General features: G+C 41.2%; 1 protein-coding gene across 1 annotated transcript in view; it reads left to right on the top strand.

Annotated features, from left to right (window-relative positions):
* Positions 1-20,745, top strand: part of LOC138724579 (multiple epidermal growth factor-like domains protein 6) — a 171,195-nt gene that overhangs the window by 122,020 nt on the left and 28,430 nt on the right. The window contains 13 exon segments of the mRNA XM_069864675.1: positions 637-759; positions 1,331-1,453; positions 2,523-2,696; positions 4,928-5,059; positions 7,078-7,206; positions 7,769-7,897; positions 8,722-8,856; positions 9,866-10,000; positions 10,444-10,569; positions 11,684-11,815; positions 12,705-12,833; positions 14,424-14,555; positions 17,616-17,744. Of these exon segments, the coding sequence (XP_069720776.1) occupies positions 637-759; positions 1,331-1,453; positions 2,523-2,696; positions 4,928-5,059; positions 7,078-7,206; positions 7,769-7,897; positions 8,722-8,856; positions 9,866-10,000; positions 10,444-10,569; positions 11,684-11,815; positions 12,705-12,833; positions 14,424-14,555; positions 17,616-17,744 (1,728 nt within the window).

Below are 20,745 nucleotides of genomic sequence, written 5' to 3'. Positions count from 1 at the left end.
TTTTGCAGACTCAGCATTGACAAGGTGGCCCTTGCATGGCCACCAACCTGGTCAGCAGGCTGCAGGGGCTGAGATCAGCTGAGAGCCTGGAGTGAAGAGATAACAGCTTGATTCTCGTATCTAATCACCAGAACACTGGTGTCACTGATACCAATATCCAGATGGACACAGGGCAAGATAAAGCAATGGGTAATTAGTTATCAAAAGCTGAAAAAACAAAAAAAAGCAGTCTACTTATGTCCAGCAGATGCCTTGTTGTATCAAGAGCTTTGTTTCACAGTTAGTTTGCATTGAATAAAGTTAAACTTACAAGCGTCCACACGGTTAAATGTAGGTGACTTTTAAATAGATAGTATTTGTGAACTGATGAGACTTAGTTGTTGTCTGTTTTGTAAATCATCTCATAGTAGCTAAGACTTGAAGAAAAGATGCCTCTCCCTGGGCACGGAAGATATTGGCTGCTGTGGGAGCAGGTAGAGGACAGCTGCTGTCAGGATTCAGACAGCATTTTATGTGGGTGAGGGGAGAAGAAGAGATAGAAAGGCACGTGCTGGAAAGCACAGTAGCTACCAAGCGAACCTTTGGCAGCAGCTCAGACCGTATCCTGGGACTGAATGAGCTGCCCCTTCCTTGCAGAGCTGGATGAGTGTGAGACCGGAGAGTCCTGCTGCTCCCAATTCTGCATAAACTACGCGGGTGGCTATGAATGTGCCTGCAAAGCGGGGTTCCAGCTGAATGCCGACGGCTGCACCTGTGATGGTGAGCGCTTTCACTCTGGTGGCTTGATCTAACTAAGCACAACAGAAGAAATGCTGTCAAAGCTCATCATAGGGCTTTGCGGGCATAGTAAGAGAATCAGTGACTGTATGCCAGTTTTGCTGATAAGGTTTTACAAATGTATGGTTTCCACTTCATAAGACTGGAATACAGTAATAACCCAGCATCGGGCATGGAGAAGTGGGGCTGTCGGAGACAAGCCAGTGAAGAGGAACTTTTCCTCCTCTCTCTGTGGACACTGTATATTGATGTGTGTTAAAGAGTACTTCTACAAAAAGAGAGCCCTCAAAATAACCAAAGGATCAACTGAGTTTAACTGCTTCAAGCAGCTGTTTACACTTGAGACACAAACATTGGTGAAATAATCGATTCCGCGTTGCCCTGAAATGTTTTAGTATCTCCAATACTAGTGATAAAGGAAGAGCCCCAAAGTACTAAGAAAATCAGGTTTTGTTAAATACAGGATAGTTATTCAGATGCAGCCAGGCACAGAGCATACTCTTGAAGCAGAGATATTTGCACCTAATCAGAATTTATATCTGATTTTTCCTAGATGTGGATGAATGTCATCTTGATAATGGCAATTGTGATCATTTCTGTGTTAATTCTCTGGGGTCATACGAATGTGCGTGTAAGGAGGGTTACAGGCTTGGTGTTAACAGACGGTCCTGCACTGGTGAGTTATTTTAGTATCTTGTAGGCCATTAAGCATTTCCCACTGATTTAAAATGTAAATTGAACTGAGATTTTCGCAGATCCTGGGATTTTGGGAGCCCATCTCCTAATGTGGCCAGGGTAGATCTGCACGCCGTACATGGATCCCAAGTTCATCCTCAAGTAATGGGTTTTGCCAAAGATTAATGGGAGGTGAACAATTAAATCCCCTGGATATGTTTGAAAATCTAAACTTCATGTTTTACAAATAAATACTGTTTTGACAGTTTTCTTGCGCTACTTGTCGAAGCTTAACATCCTGTGGAAAGAAAGTAGCCAGATGCTACTTTGATGAACTAAAGTCAGTGGTGTGATTCTGGATTTCTGTCAGGGTAGCCACTATAGAGTTTAGCCTAGCAACTTAATTTTATTAACTTAATATTAAAATTATTAATTTTATTAATTTATTTATTTTATTTTATTTATTAATTCATTAATTATTTAATATTATTATTATTAAATTTATAATTTTATTATAAATAAATATATTTATTTTATTTAATTGATTTTATTGCTTAATTTTAGCACCTGCTAAACCTTGGGGAAAGTTTTATATTTTATACAACTCCAAAAAGAAAGCTAACTGATTTTCTATCATTTTTAAGACTCAAATTCTAGTTTTTCTGAAAAAAAAAAAAGAAAAAATTGGACAGCCATTCTATTCTATATGTATCATCTCCAAAATGAGCTGGAGTAATGATCTTCATTAACTAAAAATAATCTCAAACATCAAGTGAGGAAAATTAAACTCCCTGTTTAATTTTTTTCGGACTCTCCAGGACCAGAATTTGTTTCCAGAAGAAAGGAAAGGGAAAGATATTTCCTCCACTACCTCTTTTCTCTTTTTTGTATAAAAATAACTGTTTATAAATAAAGATGAGAAAATGAGTTGGCTGTGACTGCTGTGCAGACTGCACAGGGGTGTAGCTGGAAAATCTACCCGCATAATAAAAAAAAAGATGATGTAAATGAGAGGAAAGTGTCACAGAGGAAGATTTGGGCCAGGTCCTGATGGCATGTGCGTCTGTCAGCCCTAGATGAGGAGGAGGTGGCTGTGGAGGAGGTGGCTGTGGAGGAGGCAGTGGGGTTCGCTGGGGCACCGGGGCTGCAGTTCAGAGATCCTCCCCAGCTTCTTCACTACACGCTTGGTTCCCTCTTCGAGGATGAAGACCCACGAGGAGAGCTCAACGTGGTGCACAGGGTCGGTGAGTGAATGAGCTTTGCTTTTAGCCATCACAACAAAGTGGGAGAATAGTCTTGGAAAGGCTATTTAGGGTGAGAGTGATGCTGGACTGACTGGGCTTCAGCCACCATGAGGAGCAGAGAAGGGGTGAGCCTTAATCCTGGTTTTTGCTTGTCCTCCATGCCACGTGTCCCGTTCCAAATGCGACAAGTTTGGGGAACAGGAAGGCTTCCCTGATTCTGGCTGCTGCTGCTGCCTGGAGGTGGTGAGACCTGGGAAAAGTGAGGAGCATAGCAAACAAGGGATGGGAGGCTTCCTGGAAAAACTGGGTGTCTGCACAAAGCCCCAGCAGCAACAGACAGAAAGATCTTGTTCATCCCAGGGGTGAGAGGATTCCATGGGTTTTCAATGCACAAAATCTACTGAGAACAAGCCCTTGGGAAATGCTTCCTTTCTTCTAGACCTAGGAAAGGGGCAAGGAGGGGGGTATGTGTGCCTGTTTATAATTATAGTAATTGGAGAAGTTTTTGCTTAAGATATTTGCATTCTTGTTTGTGGAAAAAAAACACTTTCTGGAGATTCAGAAACCACTTTCTGGAGATTCAGATTCATATTCTGGAGAACATGCTTTAGGCATATTCTCCAGGAGAATCATGGACTCACCCACATAGAGCTCAGTCTGTCCTCAGGCTTGGCACAACTGGTAGTGAACATGGGTACAGACAGTAACACGAGTCAGTACAAAGCAGCATTGCACCTGGACTTCATATGACTTCAGTCTTTCCACATGAAGGTGGAAATTTCACCACTTAAAAGAGTATTATAAGTTGAAACCCTGTGCTTTGTTTCTGGTGAGCGCAGTATGTGTTGGTGGGTCACCAAGGTGGAATGAATGAGGTTTTTTTTTTTTTGTTACGTATGTCCTGTGATTTTTATATAAGCTCCAATTACTCATCTGAGGACTGTGCCCTACAGGGAGAAATCAGGAACTGGTCTTGGCTTTAATAAAAATTTAACTTATATTTATGAACAAAACAGTTAAGCCCTTCAGAATCACATAGCATCCAGCCAGATTCAACAACACAGATAACCGATTGGGAAACTGGTAAATGAAATAACCACAGGCAAAATTACCAGGCCCAGAGACCACAATCAAATATTTATTGACCATTTTTTCATGTTTTATTTATGTTGGAGCCACGTAAATTTGGGTATTATCAGTCATAGGTGGGTGTCTGCACTTCTTCTAAAGCTGCGGCTTTGCTGCACACGACTGTTTGTAGGAAAAGGTGATGGAGGAATGAAACCTTTAATGGTTTAGTAAGTACTTTCACCTCCCAAATGTTGATTTATTCCTTATGCTTTCAGACATGTTTTTGTGCTGCTGTCTATATTATAAAAGGACAGCTTTAAATATTAAGCTGATATAAGTGATTGACTATTTTCTATAGATTGAATGACTTTTTAATGTTGAAGCATAACGTTTTTAATGGTAGCCTGTTTTCTTCTTCTAAAGTATGAATTTGTAACCTGTCCCAAGCAATGGGATTCTAAATGTCTCTGAAAGCTTGGGCATTTGTTCAGCTTCAGCAAAAGGAACAGCTGGGTGCTGAGATCGAGAGGAAATCTGGCCTCGCATAGAAAATGAAAAACAACCAGCCTGCTGACTTACTGTTAGCTGAAATAATCTACCAGCTCACTTTCAGGTGTTCTTCTAAATCCCCTTCCAGAAAGCTTCCAGCCACTGCCATAAGGTTTCGAAGGCAATAAACTGATGGTGTGGATAGGATCTTAATGTCACCAAGGTATTTTAGCAGGGAGAAATGTTTATTTTCTATGTTTTTCTCAATAGACCCCTATGAAGAAAGAACATGAGGGTGTGCATGTCAGTGGGTGTAAGGGGAAAAAGAGGATGGGGAAGGTGGGAGAGGAATGCATTTTCATATAAGATTCACCCCTTTTTTCATATCTCTGATGAAAAAAAGAAGCGACAAACATGTATTATGCTCCTTTTTTCTTAGGATAACACTCAAACTATGCTGTTAAAAATACCACTGAACAGAAGAACAAAAAGGATAGCCTAGCAAGGGGAAAAGGAGATTCTCTCCCAAGAAATACTTTTAATGATGTACAGTATCTGTCAATGTCATGCAGGTTCCTCTTTGCACTTGATAGTGCAGAAACGATAGGCAGGAGCCTGTAGAAGTATTTTGTCTGGGTGCTCACTATGTCTTCTGTGTTTTTTCATTTCAGTTTGCCTTGATAACACTTTTGGCAGCGACTGTAGCTTGAGCTGTGAGGATTGTCTGAATGGAGGCAGATGCAACAGTGAACACAGTGGCTGTATTTGCTCACCTGGGTGGATTGGTATTATCTGTAATGAAAGTGAGTACAGTGTGTTTGTAAACTGGGGCCGGTGTTCTAGTGCTGTGACAATGCAGATAGGTAGGAAATAGGAATAACCTGTCTACTTTTATTCTGCAAAGCTCTCTTAGGAGCACTGCTGCCTCATAGACAGATCAAAATTTTATTGTAATTTGACACATAAAATAGAGGTTCTAAGGGTTGCTACAGTAAACAATATGAACCTGCAAACAATGAGGTCTCTACCATACAGTACAGTATAGTACACCTTCCAAAGTACTTGTGTTGGTGTTCGTTCCTATTTCCTCTGCTGCTGAAAAGTGCCAGCGTTTGCCATGCTTTGCTGCTCGACTTGTCTTGCTGACTTTCAGAAGTTTGTCCTGGCAGGTGCTGTGACAAACTGGGTAGACATAGATGTTAAATTTGATTTTTCCTTGATAGCATCCCAAGGAATTGCCCCTTTTTTCTTTTTTCTCCTTCTCTTGGTAAACTGGGGCCTGCTTTTGTTTTTGTTGGTTTTGGGTTTTTTTTTCCTCAGCATTCTTTTTATAATTAACATTTTTCTTGGAATTAATTTTTAATATTGAAAATTTTATTTTTCGGAATTCTCTTGCCAAGTCAGCCAGTGTCCTTTATAACAGGTTTTTACTCCCCTTATTTCTGCTTCCTGGCAGATTGTTTAAAAGCACGTGTCAAAACCAACAGGAAAGATAGAGTGGTGATCTTTGGATGTACCGTGTACTGTTCATCATCTGCAGTTTGGCACAACTTATCTGACTTCACAGAGCAGGGCTCCCATGTTTGAGAGGGGTACTCCTGGTTCATGGTGTTCATGTGGGCCATCATACTCAGAGAGTCTGTGCTATCACTGATGAGACAGATCCGATGAAGAATTACTCCTTAGCATTGGTAGACAGCAATTTTCAGGTTAATCGCCGTCAAGATTGTTTGAGAGGCATCATCACAAGGACTGAAGTATAGAAAAAAACCTGGGAATTATTGAAACCAGCAGCCTGTCCATAGTTATTCTGGGAGACTGACTGTGTGTTTGGTTTGTAAACACTGGGGACAGCTGAAATAATAGGAAATAATAAGAATGAAGAGGATTAAAATGATTATTTCTGATATACCTAAGACAGTTCAAGCTATCAAGGTAGGATATTCTTAATTCTGTTTTGTGGTGCTCTACTGGTTCAGGATAGATTATAAACACTTCAAGAAAGGATCCAAATGCTTTCTTTCATTTCATAAATAGTAATAACAACATTTTTGCTCTGTATTTATATTAGATATTCATGCATGTAATCTGGTGGAATTCACCTTTGGAATTTAAAAAAACTTTAATGGGACTACATTATTCAGCCAAACCTGCAGTCCAATGAAGTAGGCATTGAACATGATAAATATATAATTATATTAATTAGTCATATGTGATTGTTTTCACACTTCTGTCTTGCTTTCTAAATATACTGCATAGTTCATGGGTTTAGGATAAGCTAAACATTTCAGAAAACTGTAACTAAATTTCTTTCATAATGAACCAAAAAAGCTGAATGAAAATTTTTGTGAAATGTAATATTTCTAATGTACATTGATAACGTGTCAGTTAAGTCAGATGAAGGCTTTAGGAAGGAATCCTGTGCTGATGTGGATCTGTACCTGCAATGATCACCTGAGGAATTTAAGACATTATGTTAGAAAAACACAATGTTATTTTTAAAATAGTGTTTGGGAGGGGAAAATAATTTAAAATAGTTATCTCCAAATATTAAAAACAGTACCCTGATTTTTAAGCTTTGTTCTTTATAGGCGATGTTTTTTGAGCCTTGTGTGAAGAGTAGCATGTGCAGGGGAGAATTTGGATACATCGCGCTGAGGGGCATGGTTTAGTATTTGATAGGAATGGTTGAACTTGATGATCCGATGGGTCTTTTCCAACCTGGTGATTCTATGATTCTATAATTCTATATGACTTTGCTTCACTCTGAGGAGGGGGAAAGGTTATTTTGGCCCATTCAACTTCCCTGCTTTCTCCACAGCTTGCTCCCCCGGGACATACGGCAGAGGTTGTGCCAGCATTTGCAAGTGCCAGAATGGAGGCTCCTGTGACCGCGTCTCAGGGCAGTGTCACTGCCCCCCTGGTGTGCACGGCAAGCTTTGTGAAGATGGTAGGGCTCACCTCATCTTACTGGGGGTCGTGGGCACCTGAATCCTCACCACTTCTTCCCCCTTGTTTCAGTCTAGGTGTGGTTGTGCGCAGTGACTCTTAGGGGCCCAAGTGGGAAAAGCCTCCGTTGCACAAGATGTACTATAATGCTGTGGCTTGTCTTTCACTTTTGTTTGAATAATAGGTGAAAGAAAGCAAGTACCTTGTAAGGATGCATTGTGCAGAGCCCCAGGTCAGCAACAAAATTGACATGGTCTTTTCTGTAACAACAGAAAGAGAGCTGGTTTGGGGAGATTTAGGCTGGACATCAGGAAAAATTTTTTCATGGAAAGGATCATTGGGCACTGGGACCGGCTGCCCAAGGAGGCGGTTGAGTCACCTTCCCTGGACGTGTTTAAGGGACGGGTGGATGAGGCGCTGAGGGACATGGTTTAGTGTTTGATAGGGATGGTTGGACTCGATGATCCGGTGGGTCTTTTCCAACCTGGTGATTCTATGACTCTATGATGTTCATGTTTTAACACTTAACAGCTGATTGCCTGTTGTGTTTGTGCACTCAAAAGGCTGCCCAAAAGGTTTCTTTGGGAAGAACTGTAACAAACGATGCAACTGTGCCAACAATGGCTATTGCCACAGACACTATGGAGCCTGCTTGTGTGACCCTGGACTATACGGGCGCTTCTGCCATCTTAGTAAGTCCCCATAATTTTTCAGATCTGTTTATTTAACACATGTACAACATAACAATCTTAAAAGGATTCCACATCATGTATAAAATGAGCGAGGCTTTGAGTTCTGTGATGAGCTGGGAGTAGTGGGAGGGCGTGACTTTTGACACGTGCCAGCAAGCCCCAGAAACTTCATTAATCTTTTCCTCTAGCAATTAATTTTAGCCATAAGGTCTGAGGTTTACTGGTGCACAAAGGTGAGGACTATAGGCAGGGGTGGATTGAGGTTGACAGGTTAATGTTAGGGTTGTTGGTGAGGTTAAAGACTGTTCGGACCTAGTCAGTGGCTGCCAATGTGGTTGGAGTGGGAGCTGAGGAACAGGGCTGGCTGGGTCAGGATGGGGGCGGAATGTTAAATGGGAATAAAAAGAATCAAACAACAATTGTTTCAAAATAGGTAGTCTTTGCACTTACGGGTTTTGGTTGTCTATGTAAGATTGAAAACTAGTTGTGTGATTTATTAATTGTTTTCATGGAAGCTTTTGTCTTGAGTGTGTGCAAATATTTTTTCATTCAGAAACCTAACCAAGTTCACTTTGAAACGTGTCTGTTTCTTGCACTCACCACATATTGCTTAAAATGAAATGAATTACTTAATATAGGATTCATGTAAACTATATTTTACACACCCACACATTAAAAGGCACTGTCATAGGAAAGTGGATGTATATGCTGAAAGTAAAATGAATGTTTTGCTTTTTGCAGCAGTTGCATTCTGCAGCAGTGTGCAATTTCAAATAACCCATGCATAATTACAGAGCTAATGATTCCTTTTCATCTGACTGCAGCCTGTCCCAGGTGGGCCTTCGGAGCTGGCTGCTCGGAGGAGTGTCAGTGCGTGAAAGAGCACACGCTGGAATGTAACGCGAGGAATGGGACTTGCACCTGCAAGCCTGGTTATCATGGCAAAAAGTGTCAGAAAGGTAAAATAGAAAGCTAAATTCCCTGTGTCTGCTTATTCCTTAGTCCTAGCATTACTTCTCATTCTTCCCTCCATTTGCTTTGTTTGGCTGTTGCTGCTACTAATATATTCATATTCTACTAATTATTTTATCTGTGTTTTTTCATACAGCAGATTTCATGAGTGCCTGATATCACAGGGCTTAGAGGGACATCAAGGAGAATACAGCTTAAGAATGCAGGATTTTTAGCCTGATCAAATGACAACAGAAACATAGAAACCGAATTCTAATATGGCCCTAAATTCGGCCCTAAATAATGAAGATTGCGCAAGTCTTCATTTTTGTTCTTTCCTTTTTCTGCGTAGACAGTAAATAAGTGGCAAAATCTGTGTTTTATGGCAGCAGGATTATTTGTGAATGGTTTCAGTAATGCTAACTTTCCTTCAGATTTGGAGGTTTTGAATTCAACTTATTCTTTGTAGGTTTTGGGGGTAGTTCAAAGAGAATTGTATTCCACGTTAATGCTTGCACATAGTCAGTAATGGAGTAATGCAGTAAAGATCCTCCCTTCAGATTCCTCTCTGGGCAGGCAGGAACGTGTCAGGTTTATGACACCAGTTCTGAGGGGTTTGGTGGAGAATAATAGTAGTGATGTTTAATATCTTTCACATTCTTGGTGATGTGCTTAGTTCTAGGGGGAGAGCATTGCTATACCAGCACTGGCTTTGCACCAAGGCAGAGACCAGCAGAAGGTACAGACAGATAAGAAGAGTAATTCTGTAATAGCTGTAATTGAATATATTCTTGAGTATTCTACCACTCTGTTTCTGGGTTGTATTTAAGCAGTAACCTCTTTGAAACATCCATGCAAGTGTTTAATAACTATTTACACTTTGCTGTCGGCACCTCTAAAACGTACATTACAATAGATTCTCTGTAAATTTCTACCAAATTATTTTCTGACTTTTGTTTAGTTTTTTTAAGTCTTTCTTTTTCTTAAACGTGTTCTGTGTCTACTTGCCTTTTCTAGAGTGCACACCTGGCTTTTATGGGGCTGGTTGCAAACTGAGGTGCAACTGTCCTACTGATGTTTTGTGCGACCATGAGACAGGAGGCTGCAAGCATCCATGTCCACCTGGATTTCATGGAGAAAAATGCCATTTGTGTAGGTACTCACTGCATATTTCTCTGTGAGGTAAACTTTGGGTTGGAAAGCTTATGCAGAAAACTTATCAGATATAGAAGTTGCAAATAAAAGAGTATATTTGTTGTTGACACAAGCTACAGTTCCCCACAGAAGTCAAACTGATATTTGGAGCCTAGGAACTGCTGTGTCACTCTGCCTTTAAAGACTGAGGTACAAGGCTGAAGCCAGTTAGTAATACTAATATTTGTCCAGGTAACTATAGTTCCTTTTAAAACTTCAGGCATAGATTTCCTAGAGCCCTGCTGCAGTAAATTAAAGACCACCAATCACTGAGACACCGATGCTAACATAGATCACTTTTTACTAGCACAGCTCCATTTAAAACTGCTGGTGGTGGTGTCTCCTAATGTTTTCAAAATGCTTTTTTATACTGATTGTGTCTTTGGGTTTCTTTTGACCAGCTTGTCCACCTGGAAGCTTTGGGGTGAACTGCAGGCAGAGGTGCAACTGTGGAGAAGCACCATGTGATGCAAAAACAGGGCAGTGTATTTGTCCAGCTGGGAAGACTGGTGCTATGTGTGACCAAGGTGTGTTTTCTGTTGGGATGGGGTAGTGAGGGTCTTGCTGTGACAGACACAGCGAGTAGAATTAATCTGTTACCCACCAAAACTGCTGCAATGCAATAGGCTTCATCTGCAGGGTGGCTGAAGAATAACTCTTCATGCAGAACCTATGATATCCACCACCTGGGATTGTTTGTAAAGAAGAGAGAGTGATTCAGTTATCCTGACCTGTCTCTCTGCTCCAACTAATAGTTGTTTCTATGCTGGGCTGGATTTATACAGGTTGGGCAGAGATATTGGGGCATTGCAGAAGCTCTGAGTTCCAGAACAAAGCTTGAGGTTGTGCTGCTGTATGCACACAACATGCTCAGGAACTGTTGAAAGGCCTTGGTGGAGGACAACTGTTGTGGAACCAGCAAATGAAGGACCTAGAACAGAGGAAGGAAAAGGGGAAAAAAACCAAACAAGCATTGCTGTGGGTAGTTAAGTAAAAGGATGAAAAAGGTCTCAGGGACACTGAACGACCAAGGGGCCATGGGATGCCTCTCCTCCACTTGCAGAGCTCTGACTATTGCACATCTGAGGAGCATCTGCCCTGCATGGACCTGGTTGGTGGTCACTGCTCCACAGAACAGGAAACTGTTGAAGGAGGTAAAGCTGAATGGAGACCAGGGCTCCACTTCACATTCTTCTGGACTAGATGACCATCCTGTCCCCAACTCAGCCCAGCAAAAATACAGCAGCAGCCCTCCCTTCCCACATCTGTATGCAGATTACCATCCTCTACAGATTTCCATCGCTAAGTGCAGTAATTCATTTTTCACCTATATCCAAATGCTGTCTATGTTATTGTATTAGAAGCTAAACAAAAAAACAGATGAGTGGTAATGGGAGCTGGAAGAGAGCCTTTGGATCTGTCTTAAGATGCCCTCTCACGTGCTGCAGTACATGGGGCATTTTGACTCTTTCAGAAGGTTTACTGTGGTAGCACTGTAGGTCTGGGGATATAATCTAACACTCCCTTATCCAGCTTAGTTTTACTGTTATTTTAAAATTCTTTAAGGTAACAGCAGAAATCTCTAATTGCCTCAAACCAGAAAATGATACTGGGGCCACCTCCTGTGCTTTTTTTTCCTAGGTTGCCCAGCAGGCCAGTGGGGACCAGGCTGCCAATCCTCCTGTGAGCCCTGCACCAATGGGGGCCAGTGCAACAGGGAAACTGGAGCCTGTGACTGTCCTGCTGGCTACACCGGGGCGTCCTGCTCTGCATGTAAGTCCTCACATTGGCCTTCCCCATGGAAAGAGTCAATTTTATTTCTGCCTTCTTGCTGTTTTGTGAGATGCTTGTTATGTTAGACATGCTTATCCGAGATAAAGTACGCTCTGGCTTCAGGAATTCCTGAGATTGGATTTGACATTATTTACCAGAGAGAAATTGCATATAAATGCAGATGACCAGCTAAACTGCATCCCGAATTGATGTTATCATTAGGCATGACTTATGGTAATGCGTACTTAGAAATACAATGTGTAATAGCCATGATAGTTGTATTGTAATCCTGGTTGCTTGGCAAGAGGTGCTGACCTGTTGGGCCGTTATGTGTTACTCTTGGGTTATGTTTGCAGCAACACTCCTTGATGCTTATAATCTGTGATTAAATAATGATGAGGATGGAGAAGTAGTATCGGTGCTGTCTCTGCAAATTCAGCAGAGACCATGGAAATATCCTCAAGCACTGGTCTGTGCTATCATGGTGGAGGCTCCTTAGCCAGTCTCTGGGTATTAAAGGTTGCTTGAGTGTGGCTTTGTGCTGGCAGTATAGACAGACTCTCAGGGACAGCACTGCTTCCTGCAAGACCTCAGTGGTGGCATATTTTTTCTCCTTTTTAGTCACAAAATTGTTTTTGACGAAGGTTTGCTCAGTGCTCTTTTTCTCTGCTGATTGTTCCTGATGTGCAAGAGAAGTATCCAAAAGTCACTCAAGCTATTCCTGCTTTACAGGCCCCAGACAACCTAGTATACAAATTACAGATCTTTCTTTCATTTTGCCATTTTTATTTCTGGATTCAGTTAACGCGTGTTTTAGGGTGCAAGGTGTTGCTGATTTGTTTGAAAACGTCAATCTGAACAGATGAACAGCCTGTTCATCTGATTTCAGCCTGTCCTGATGGTTACTATGGACAAAATTTCCAGCTGTTATGCAGCTGTAGGAGCAGGGCTCAGTGTCACCACTTCACTGGATAGTGCATGTGTCCCGCTGGCTGAACTGGCCACAGCTGCAAACACTGTAAGTCAAATGTGTATTAATCTCCCAGGGACTTCACTGCAAATGTAAGAGCCAGCTCTGTTTGTTCTTAGTCTATTGCATTTTTTTTTAATATACTTTTGCTAATCTTATTGCTTCTGACATTGCATATTTGTGGGTTTGCACAGCCCGAGTGGTTAAAATCCTTAATTATCTAGGTTCAAAGCGTTGAAATGGATGGCTGATGAAGTGCAAAGTATTGATATAAGCTCCCATTTCAGCACTACAGATCCCTTTACCCAATAGCATCTGTCCTGTCAGCATTTTGACTGACAGACAGTTTTGTTTTTCATTTTCAGCACAGATTAGTTTTAAGAGTGATTCTCAATTTTTCATTTTGTTTAGGGGAGATTTATTCAACAAGTGAGTGGCATGTACAATCATGTGTCTTAAGGTCACTCCTTAACTTGTGAATATAAATGCTGGGAGAAATTCTGTTCTCTGGAAGAGCAGAGCATCCTTCTGTTGACTTTAGCATCACTCTCCATATTGATGGCTGTGTAAGAGCGCAGATTTGCCCTTTTTCAATAGCACCATTTAAATGTTAAGCCATCCTGCTTAATTCTTTCCTTTTCCTGTTTCACATCTTTTCTGCTTGATTAATTTTGTTCCCTCTTGCAAAAATCCTACATAGTACAAACTTGATCTTAAACACATAAAGTCATATAAATTAATTGCCAATGTTGACAGCAGTAAATTTTGGACCTGGCTTCTCAGACGTGGTACTGAAGAAAACTCTGAAAAAAAATTTTGAAGTTTCCACCAATATGCATATTTTAAAAATCGAACCAGTTGGTAATGTGTAGAGCCATTTAGATAGAGCCATTTCCATAACACCCTAGGCTGTCTAAAGAATTGAGAGACCAAGGCAAAGAAAAGCTTTTACTTCTATTCAGGATAAGACATGAGAAAAGTTGGTTTCCAGGGATGACTCAGTAACGCAGCTCTTCCAACTGTTGCAGACTGGGCATGAAACAGATGCCAACTCCAAAACCAGGCTTCTGTTGCCCTAATTGGCACTTTCAATCTTTATCCTTACCAGAAAGGAAAGAGGTGCTTTGGTACATTGTTCTAATCATGTCAGTTTTATGAGATTTTTAGAGGGAAAACAGTTAAGTTGCTTTAACGAAGATTGTGAGATTTCTCTGTCTGTCCATGTTGCTTTTCCCAGTATTTTGAGGAAAATATGGAGGATACAAGTCTGACTTGCTTTACCTATTAGCTATTCTAGTTATGCAGTTTTTTTGCTAAGTGACTCAATAGCTGAGATTTTATTTCTGTGAAGTTATGCATTTGTAACTGTGGATTGATTGATATGGATTGACTATGAATGATTAGGTTTTTGTGGATAGCATAATGTCTGCCTACACACCTGCACTTTCAGCTGAAATAAATCAACAAAAGTTGTATTTATTTCCATTGATTTGTGCTCCATGCTGCAGATTGTAGTTCAGAGTGGTTGTATCTTAAGAAGCCATTTTGCAACTTTTCTGTTCTCTCATTTAGATGTAAAATAATCCTTTAGCCAAGCTCAAAGTTTATTCTCAATATAAATCCTGCTTTACACTGCAGCCTGCAGTAGTGGCCGTTGGGGACAGCGCTGTGAAAACACTTGTGTCTGCAATAACAGCGACGGTAGCTGTGATCCGGTCACCGGCTCCTGCTTCTGTGAGCCAGGATTCACTGGGAAACACTGCGAATGGAGTAAGTTGCAACTTTGTCAACATGGGGAATTTGCAAGACCGAGCAGCGGAAATTGTTTTTCCTGATGATTCCCTCCAGGAAGACCTCCAGGCTGTACCGCCTCCGGTCTGCCCAGCGCATTGCAGAGCACTCGGGTTTCATCAGGGTTAGACAGTGTCCTGAATTCAGATTCCAGAAAAGTTATTTTCAGACTTGCTTTGGACTCAACAGCTAGTTTTGGTATTAAGACCTCATGTGAGTGGTGGGATTGATGTATAATTGGCTTGAGGTATGGAAGCTGCCGTATCGGTTTTATTTAATCAGGTTTGGGTCTGCACTTTTTCTTCATAAATCTTTTTTTAAGGCCAGGCATATGCAAACACTTCACATGTACGTAACAGAAGCAAAATAGGGAAGATTGAGTCTTCTATTTGTTATCAACAAAAATACGCAATGATCTTACCAGAGGCCTGTGATCTCTGCTAATCTGTCTCTAACAGAGTTCAATAGCAGGTGCCTTAAGAGTTTAAAAGCATATAAGTAATTACTGATATGCAGGTCTCATCAATTTGTCGCTCAGGAGCTTCTTGAGACAGAAGCAGTATCTCTATATTTAAGACAATTTGATTCCCCCCCCCCCCAATTAATGCGCCTGTTTCCTTTTTTATTCTATTCAAACATTTGGTATTCATTTAGTTGTGTGACAGTAGGTTGCATAGTTAAGCTGCTATTATTATTGTTGTTATTACTGTTATTGATTATATTCATGTTGTTAAATAAAATAAGTATTTTATCCATTAGTTCAACAATCTTACAGTAGCACAGATGTAGCTACTGGAGTCTCACAGTAGTGTAGGCAGAATTAACTGCTGGTGTCACATAGAAATGTCAAAACAATTAATCTGGAACAGTGACCTAAGACAAAGACCCAGAGAAGTCGATCTCATGGCTGTTGTTGCTGTTGGCACAGAGGGAAGGGAAGAACAGTTAGTGGGAAGACCAGGTCCTAGAGAAAGAGCTGCCAGCTCCACTGCTGACCTCTCTCAAAACAGCATCTCTGCAGACAGAAGGTAGCCAAAGAGCTGGTTGTCATCGTCTCTGGCAAGGTAATCAGTGAAGCTATTGCCACTGACAAAACATCTAGCAGTGCCTAATGTTCTGTCGATGGGTTTTCTGTTTTATTCTGTCTGCTTTTTGCCCCACTTTAAATATATGTGTGCGTGCGTATATATTTGCATATATAAAAGTGCATATATATGTGTGTGTGTGTGCGCGTGCAGGATTATGAAAGCCATAATTCTTCCCTAAGTATTTTACGCTGCCTTGGAGGTGACATCTTTAGTTTCCTGTCGTCAGAGAACTCCTCTGCTCTAGAGGCACCTCTAGCCTCTTGCTGCAGGTCACACAGGGAAAGATTCCCTTTACGGCTTTATAGGCAGCACAGGTTCTCCAGCAGGGTGAATGTATCTCAGCATGCATTGTAGCAGCCTGCGCCTGCCTGAGCAGAGGGCAGATTCTCTGTGATGTGGTCTGCGAAATCATTCATGAAGTGTACTGACCCGTTGCCATCACCTTGAAAGTCTCAACTCCAGGCAAAATGCTGTAGGTTTCAAGAAGGCTCAGCTGAGAGCCCTACACCTATTACTGCACTGGAACACTATTTTCCTTGCATAGGTCCTCTGGACTTTGAAGTTTCAAGTGAGATGTAAACACTGAGGAGGATCAAGCTTTTAAGGCACAAGTGCACTTCTATGTATTTGCTCATTAAACTAGCGTAGGAGGTATGTATGATGCACAGTGATCTTCAGCTTTGGGAACAGGAGGTGGTGCAAATGGAATTTTGTACCAGTTCAACACTGGGACTGATTGTCAACTGTAAGTGCAAAAAATATACTTGAACAACTCCACATTTAAACAATGGCCTGTTTTCCAACAAAGAAAGAAAATAAATGCTTAAGGTACCTTGCTATCCTTCTGTCTCCCATTCCAACTTGCAGCCTCTGTAAGAGACCCAGGGGGTGGCTCTCGTTGGAGTCACCTGCAGAAGTGACTGGATTCACTCTAGTTCCTCTTAACGTCCACCTGAGGCTTGATATAGGCAATAACAAACCCAACACTTTATTCCAGACACAGAGTTGTCTTTGAAGATCCTCATTGGTTTCTGTTCTCTGTGACTTTTTCCAGATTGCCTGAAAATTACTTTGTTGTTGTAAATGCTAAAATCATATACAAGAGATCTGGCCATAATCTACCTAACTTATTTAGAGGGGAGTTCACAAGACCTTCAAACATGAGTAGACACCCTGTAATATTGTGTTTAGCCAAGTATGTCTCTTTATTTCAGCCCGTTCAAAATATCTAATGTGAATTAGGCAACTGTCCCTATTCTTGATTGATTTTCCTATAATCCTGGAAGAAATTAGATTTGTTCTCACGTGTTGTTTTCTTTCTTCAGATAGTTAAGTACCATTCAAATCTTTTAAGACTCCTTACATTAACTGCTGTGGAAATGTAATTATTAATCTGTCCCCCAGATGTAATGTTTTCGCTTGAAATTTTCAAAGCAGAGCCTGAAATGGCAGTATGCAGCTTTCAGTTTGGGGCTTTCCGAAGGGAACCACCACGTTTCGTATTTTCTCTGACTCTCTAGGGAAGGAGGATTTGCAGGAAAACACAAGATAGGGCCTCAAAAGGAGGTGCAGAAGCTGGGAGCTTCCCCCCTCCTGGCTGATGAAGTCCCACAGGAGCTGTGCACATACGCAATTCCAGACCAGTGTGCTAAATGTCATCAAGCAGAACCTGTAAAGTTGCAGGCTTTGCAGCTATCAGAGGATATACGTTTTCTGTGCAGAATTTAGTCTTTCAACACCCTGGCATTTTTCTAAAATAGATCTTAATAAAAACAGTCCAGCTTACCTGGACCCCGAGGAGAATTCTTAATCACGTCAGTTCTAAGGCATTACTGGTACACCTTGATTCTTCCTTTGTGAATAATAATTCCCATATATCTAAAAATTCCCTGTTGATCTCTGATCTGCTCCAGAATTAACCCATCATCTGGTTTTGATTCCTACGCTGCAGGATGCCCCGAGGGAAGCTTTGGCCTGAGCTGTCAGTACAGCTGCCAGTGCCAGAACGGAGCTGCCTGCGACCACGTGAGCGGAGCCTGCACTTGCGCGGCGGGCTGGACAGGAACCTTTTGTGAAAGAGGTACTGCTGCTCCCTCCAGTCCCTTTTGGGTTTGAGCAGATGGGGTTTTCTTTATGCAGAGAGCTGGTTTTACAATTTACAGTGCCTAAAAACCATTATACTATAAACTATAAACCATTGAACTTGATTGGAAGATGATACTGAAATATGCCCTTCCATCCTAACCCAGCGAAGCATTTTGCTGGGTGTCTAATACTGGGCACAGGTTTTAACGTGGTTAAAAGTTAGATGCATGCTTAAGACTCCTGCTATATTACATCTTTATGAAGACTCTTTATCATCATTCTTATAGTTTGAGTACTGAGCAGGAAGATGCTTGTCCTGACTTATATTTGCTTGTTCCTCACACCTCTCTGAAATGTTTTGGAAAAAAGCATATACCTGTGCATTTTTCCAGAGGAACACTTTAAGAACAGATGTACTTTTAACTTTAATAATCTAATCATTTTATATTACCTTATCATTTGTTAAAGTGTTGGAAAGGTTGGACTGGATTCCTTAGAATCATTATTGTGAATCAGTCTGTGGCATCATCTAAGGAGGTTGTTGTCATGCTGCATCATTGTGCGGATCATGAAAAATACAGTCTTGGATACAACAGAAACAGCATGCAGTCAGTCAGACATTATGGAAGTTATTGAAGTGTAAATGATTGAAGAGTCTACAAATGATGATCATTAAACCAAAGTCACAATGATTTTTCTTAGAAAGCAGCTTTATAAGCCAGTTTACAAAGGCATCATTACAGCTGTGATAGAGGGAAGCAACAGCACTTGCAGGCAGCTACTGCCCTCTGATGGGAAGGAAGGTGCTCCACAACCTTACCAGTTCTATAGCAAAGGACCCCACAGACTGGAGTTCAGATGTTGCTTGTTGTTCCCCTCTCATTCTTACCAGCAATTTTTACACAAAATAGACACTGTTTCTAAGTTCTGCTGCAATGTGTGCCCTATAATTTATAGTATCTCTACTACATCCTTTTAAAAAATTACTTAGCTGAAGCCTGGTTTTGTAAGTCTATCCTTTCTTTTAATTATTTTTTTTTATTGGAAAAGGAATACAGTTACCTGTGTTGTGGTGAAATTCTATTCATTTGAAGGAATTAAGGGGTATTTCTTTAAGAAGCCTCTACATTCTCAGGCAATCTCTCCTCCCACACCTCTCAAGTGGATGGTCAGCAAGGCAGGGACTGAGGGACCAAAGTCCTTCCCACTGTAAAAGCAACCACCTGAGGAGCCTGAATTTATATAAGTCTATGGGACCTGATGAGATGCATCCCAGAGGCCTGACAGAACTGGCTAATGTAGTTGCCAAGCCACTCTCCATGATATTTGAAAAGTCACGGCAGTCAGATCAAGTCTCACGGTGACTGGAAAAAGGGAAACATAACACCCATTTTTAAAAGGGGTAAAAATGAGGACTCTGGGACTAACCTGTCAGATTCACCTCTGTGCCTGGGAAGATCAGGGAACAGAGAGACCTTATTGTGGCCTTTCGATACTTAAAGGGGGGGCAACAAAACTGCTGGGACAAACTTTTTGGCAGGGCCTGTTGCAATAGGATGAGAAGCAAAGGTTTTAAAATAAGAGGGGAGCTTTAGACTAGATATAAAGAAGAATTTTTTTTACAATGAGGGTGGTGAAACACTGGTACAGGCTTGCCAGAGGGCTGGTAGAAGCCCTATACCTGGAAATGTTCAAGGTCACACTGGGGCTCTGAGTAACCCTAGTTGAAAATGTCCCTGCTCATTGCAGGGTGTTGGATTGAATGACCTTTAAAGGTTCCTTCGAACCCAAACCATTCTATGATTCCAGCAGGAATCAAAATGGGGACAAAAAGGCTAAATGTCCTTTGCCAAAGTAGGTGTGAGAGGCATGGAGAAGCCTGAGTGATGTCTATTGGAAAAAAAAAAAAAAACAAGTCTGCTTCCAAACAGTCTTATTGGACATTTTTGTCTTTTTAAATTCCTGAAAAAAGATCATGGAAGGGAAAGTAGATCCATTAATTAGACCCGGTTTTCTGTGTGTTTTCTCTCAAGCAGGCAGGGTACTTGCTCTGAGCTGACCTGTGTTACCTTTTCACAGAGAACGTTTCAGCCAGAACAGTTTGGCTGCTTCCAAAAGATGGAGAGGGAGGAAAGCGTGTGGGTGGTTTGCCCTTGGTAGAACCTCATTGACACCTTCTCTCCAAGGAGCTGTAGCACTTCTGTTTTTAGTAAGTCTGAGGCTGGCAGGGTTTCCTTCTGGCAGGGATGTGCTTTTTGCCGTCCTGTTGGCAATCCACCCACGTTGGCCAAGCTTTGTGCCTTGCAGACAGGATTGTGGAGACTGAAACACGACACAGATGAGTTGCCTTGGACTTCTCACATACTGCTGATGCTTCATCTCAGGACTGGGAAGGACTTTTCCATCATCACAGAAATGTTGCAATGGAAACTTTTACAGCCTTGTAAGTTCGAAGTCCTAGGAGAAGACAGTACCTTACAAAATCCAGTATTGACTAATATGAACATATTTGATCCTACAGTCATTGCTTCAGGTATTTTGTATTGTGCAACATGGGATCTGGATTCAAGCTGAAATTGCTGAAGTCACAAAATTTGCCTTTGGGTTCTTTTGAGTTTTGCTTTTTATGAGTTTTATTTTTTCAGGTAGGGTCAAAGTATTCTTGTTCCTTTTCATTAATTTGATACCTTCGATATGAAGTAGGACTTCATAGGTTTACATGCCAGTCCCTGTTGCAAAATGCCTCTTAGATGGCCATTTCCAAGTTCTTTATTTGCCACAACTTTCCATAATCTCTTCTTATTGTTTATTAGTATTGTTAATGTAACCTTAGCCCTTCTCTATGTCTTAGCATTAGCTTTTGTAGTATGTCTCTTTATGGTGAAGTTAACCATGCTTATCCAGCCTCCTCTGCCTCTGTGGATGCACCAACTGTAGAAAGCTTTTGGAAGATTTATGGCACTATGGGTCAAGCAAGCATGTATTTGTCATTTCGA

The sequence above is a fragment of the Phaenicophaeus curvirostris genome, chromosome 10, assembly GCF_032191515.1.
Source record: "Phaenicophaeus curvirostris isolate KB17595 chromosome 10, BPBGC_Pcur_1.0, whole genome shotgun sequence".
NCBI classification, from domain to species: domain Eukaryota; kingdom Metazoa; phylum Chordata; class Aves; order Cuculiformes; family Cuculidae; genus Phaenicophaeus; species Phaenicophaeus curvirostris.
The sequence above is the reverse complement of the archived record's forward strand: the minus strand, read 5'-3'. Positions and strand labels throughout refer to the sequence as shown.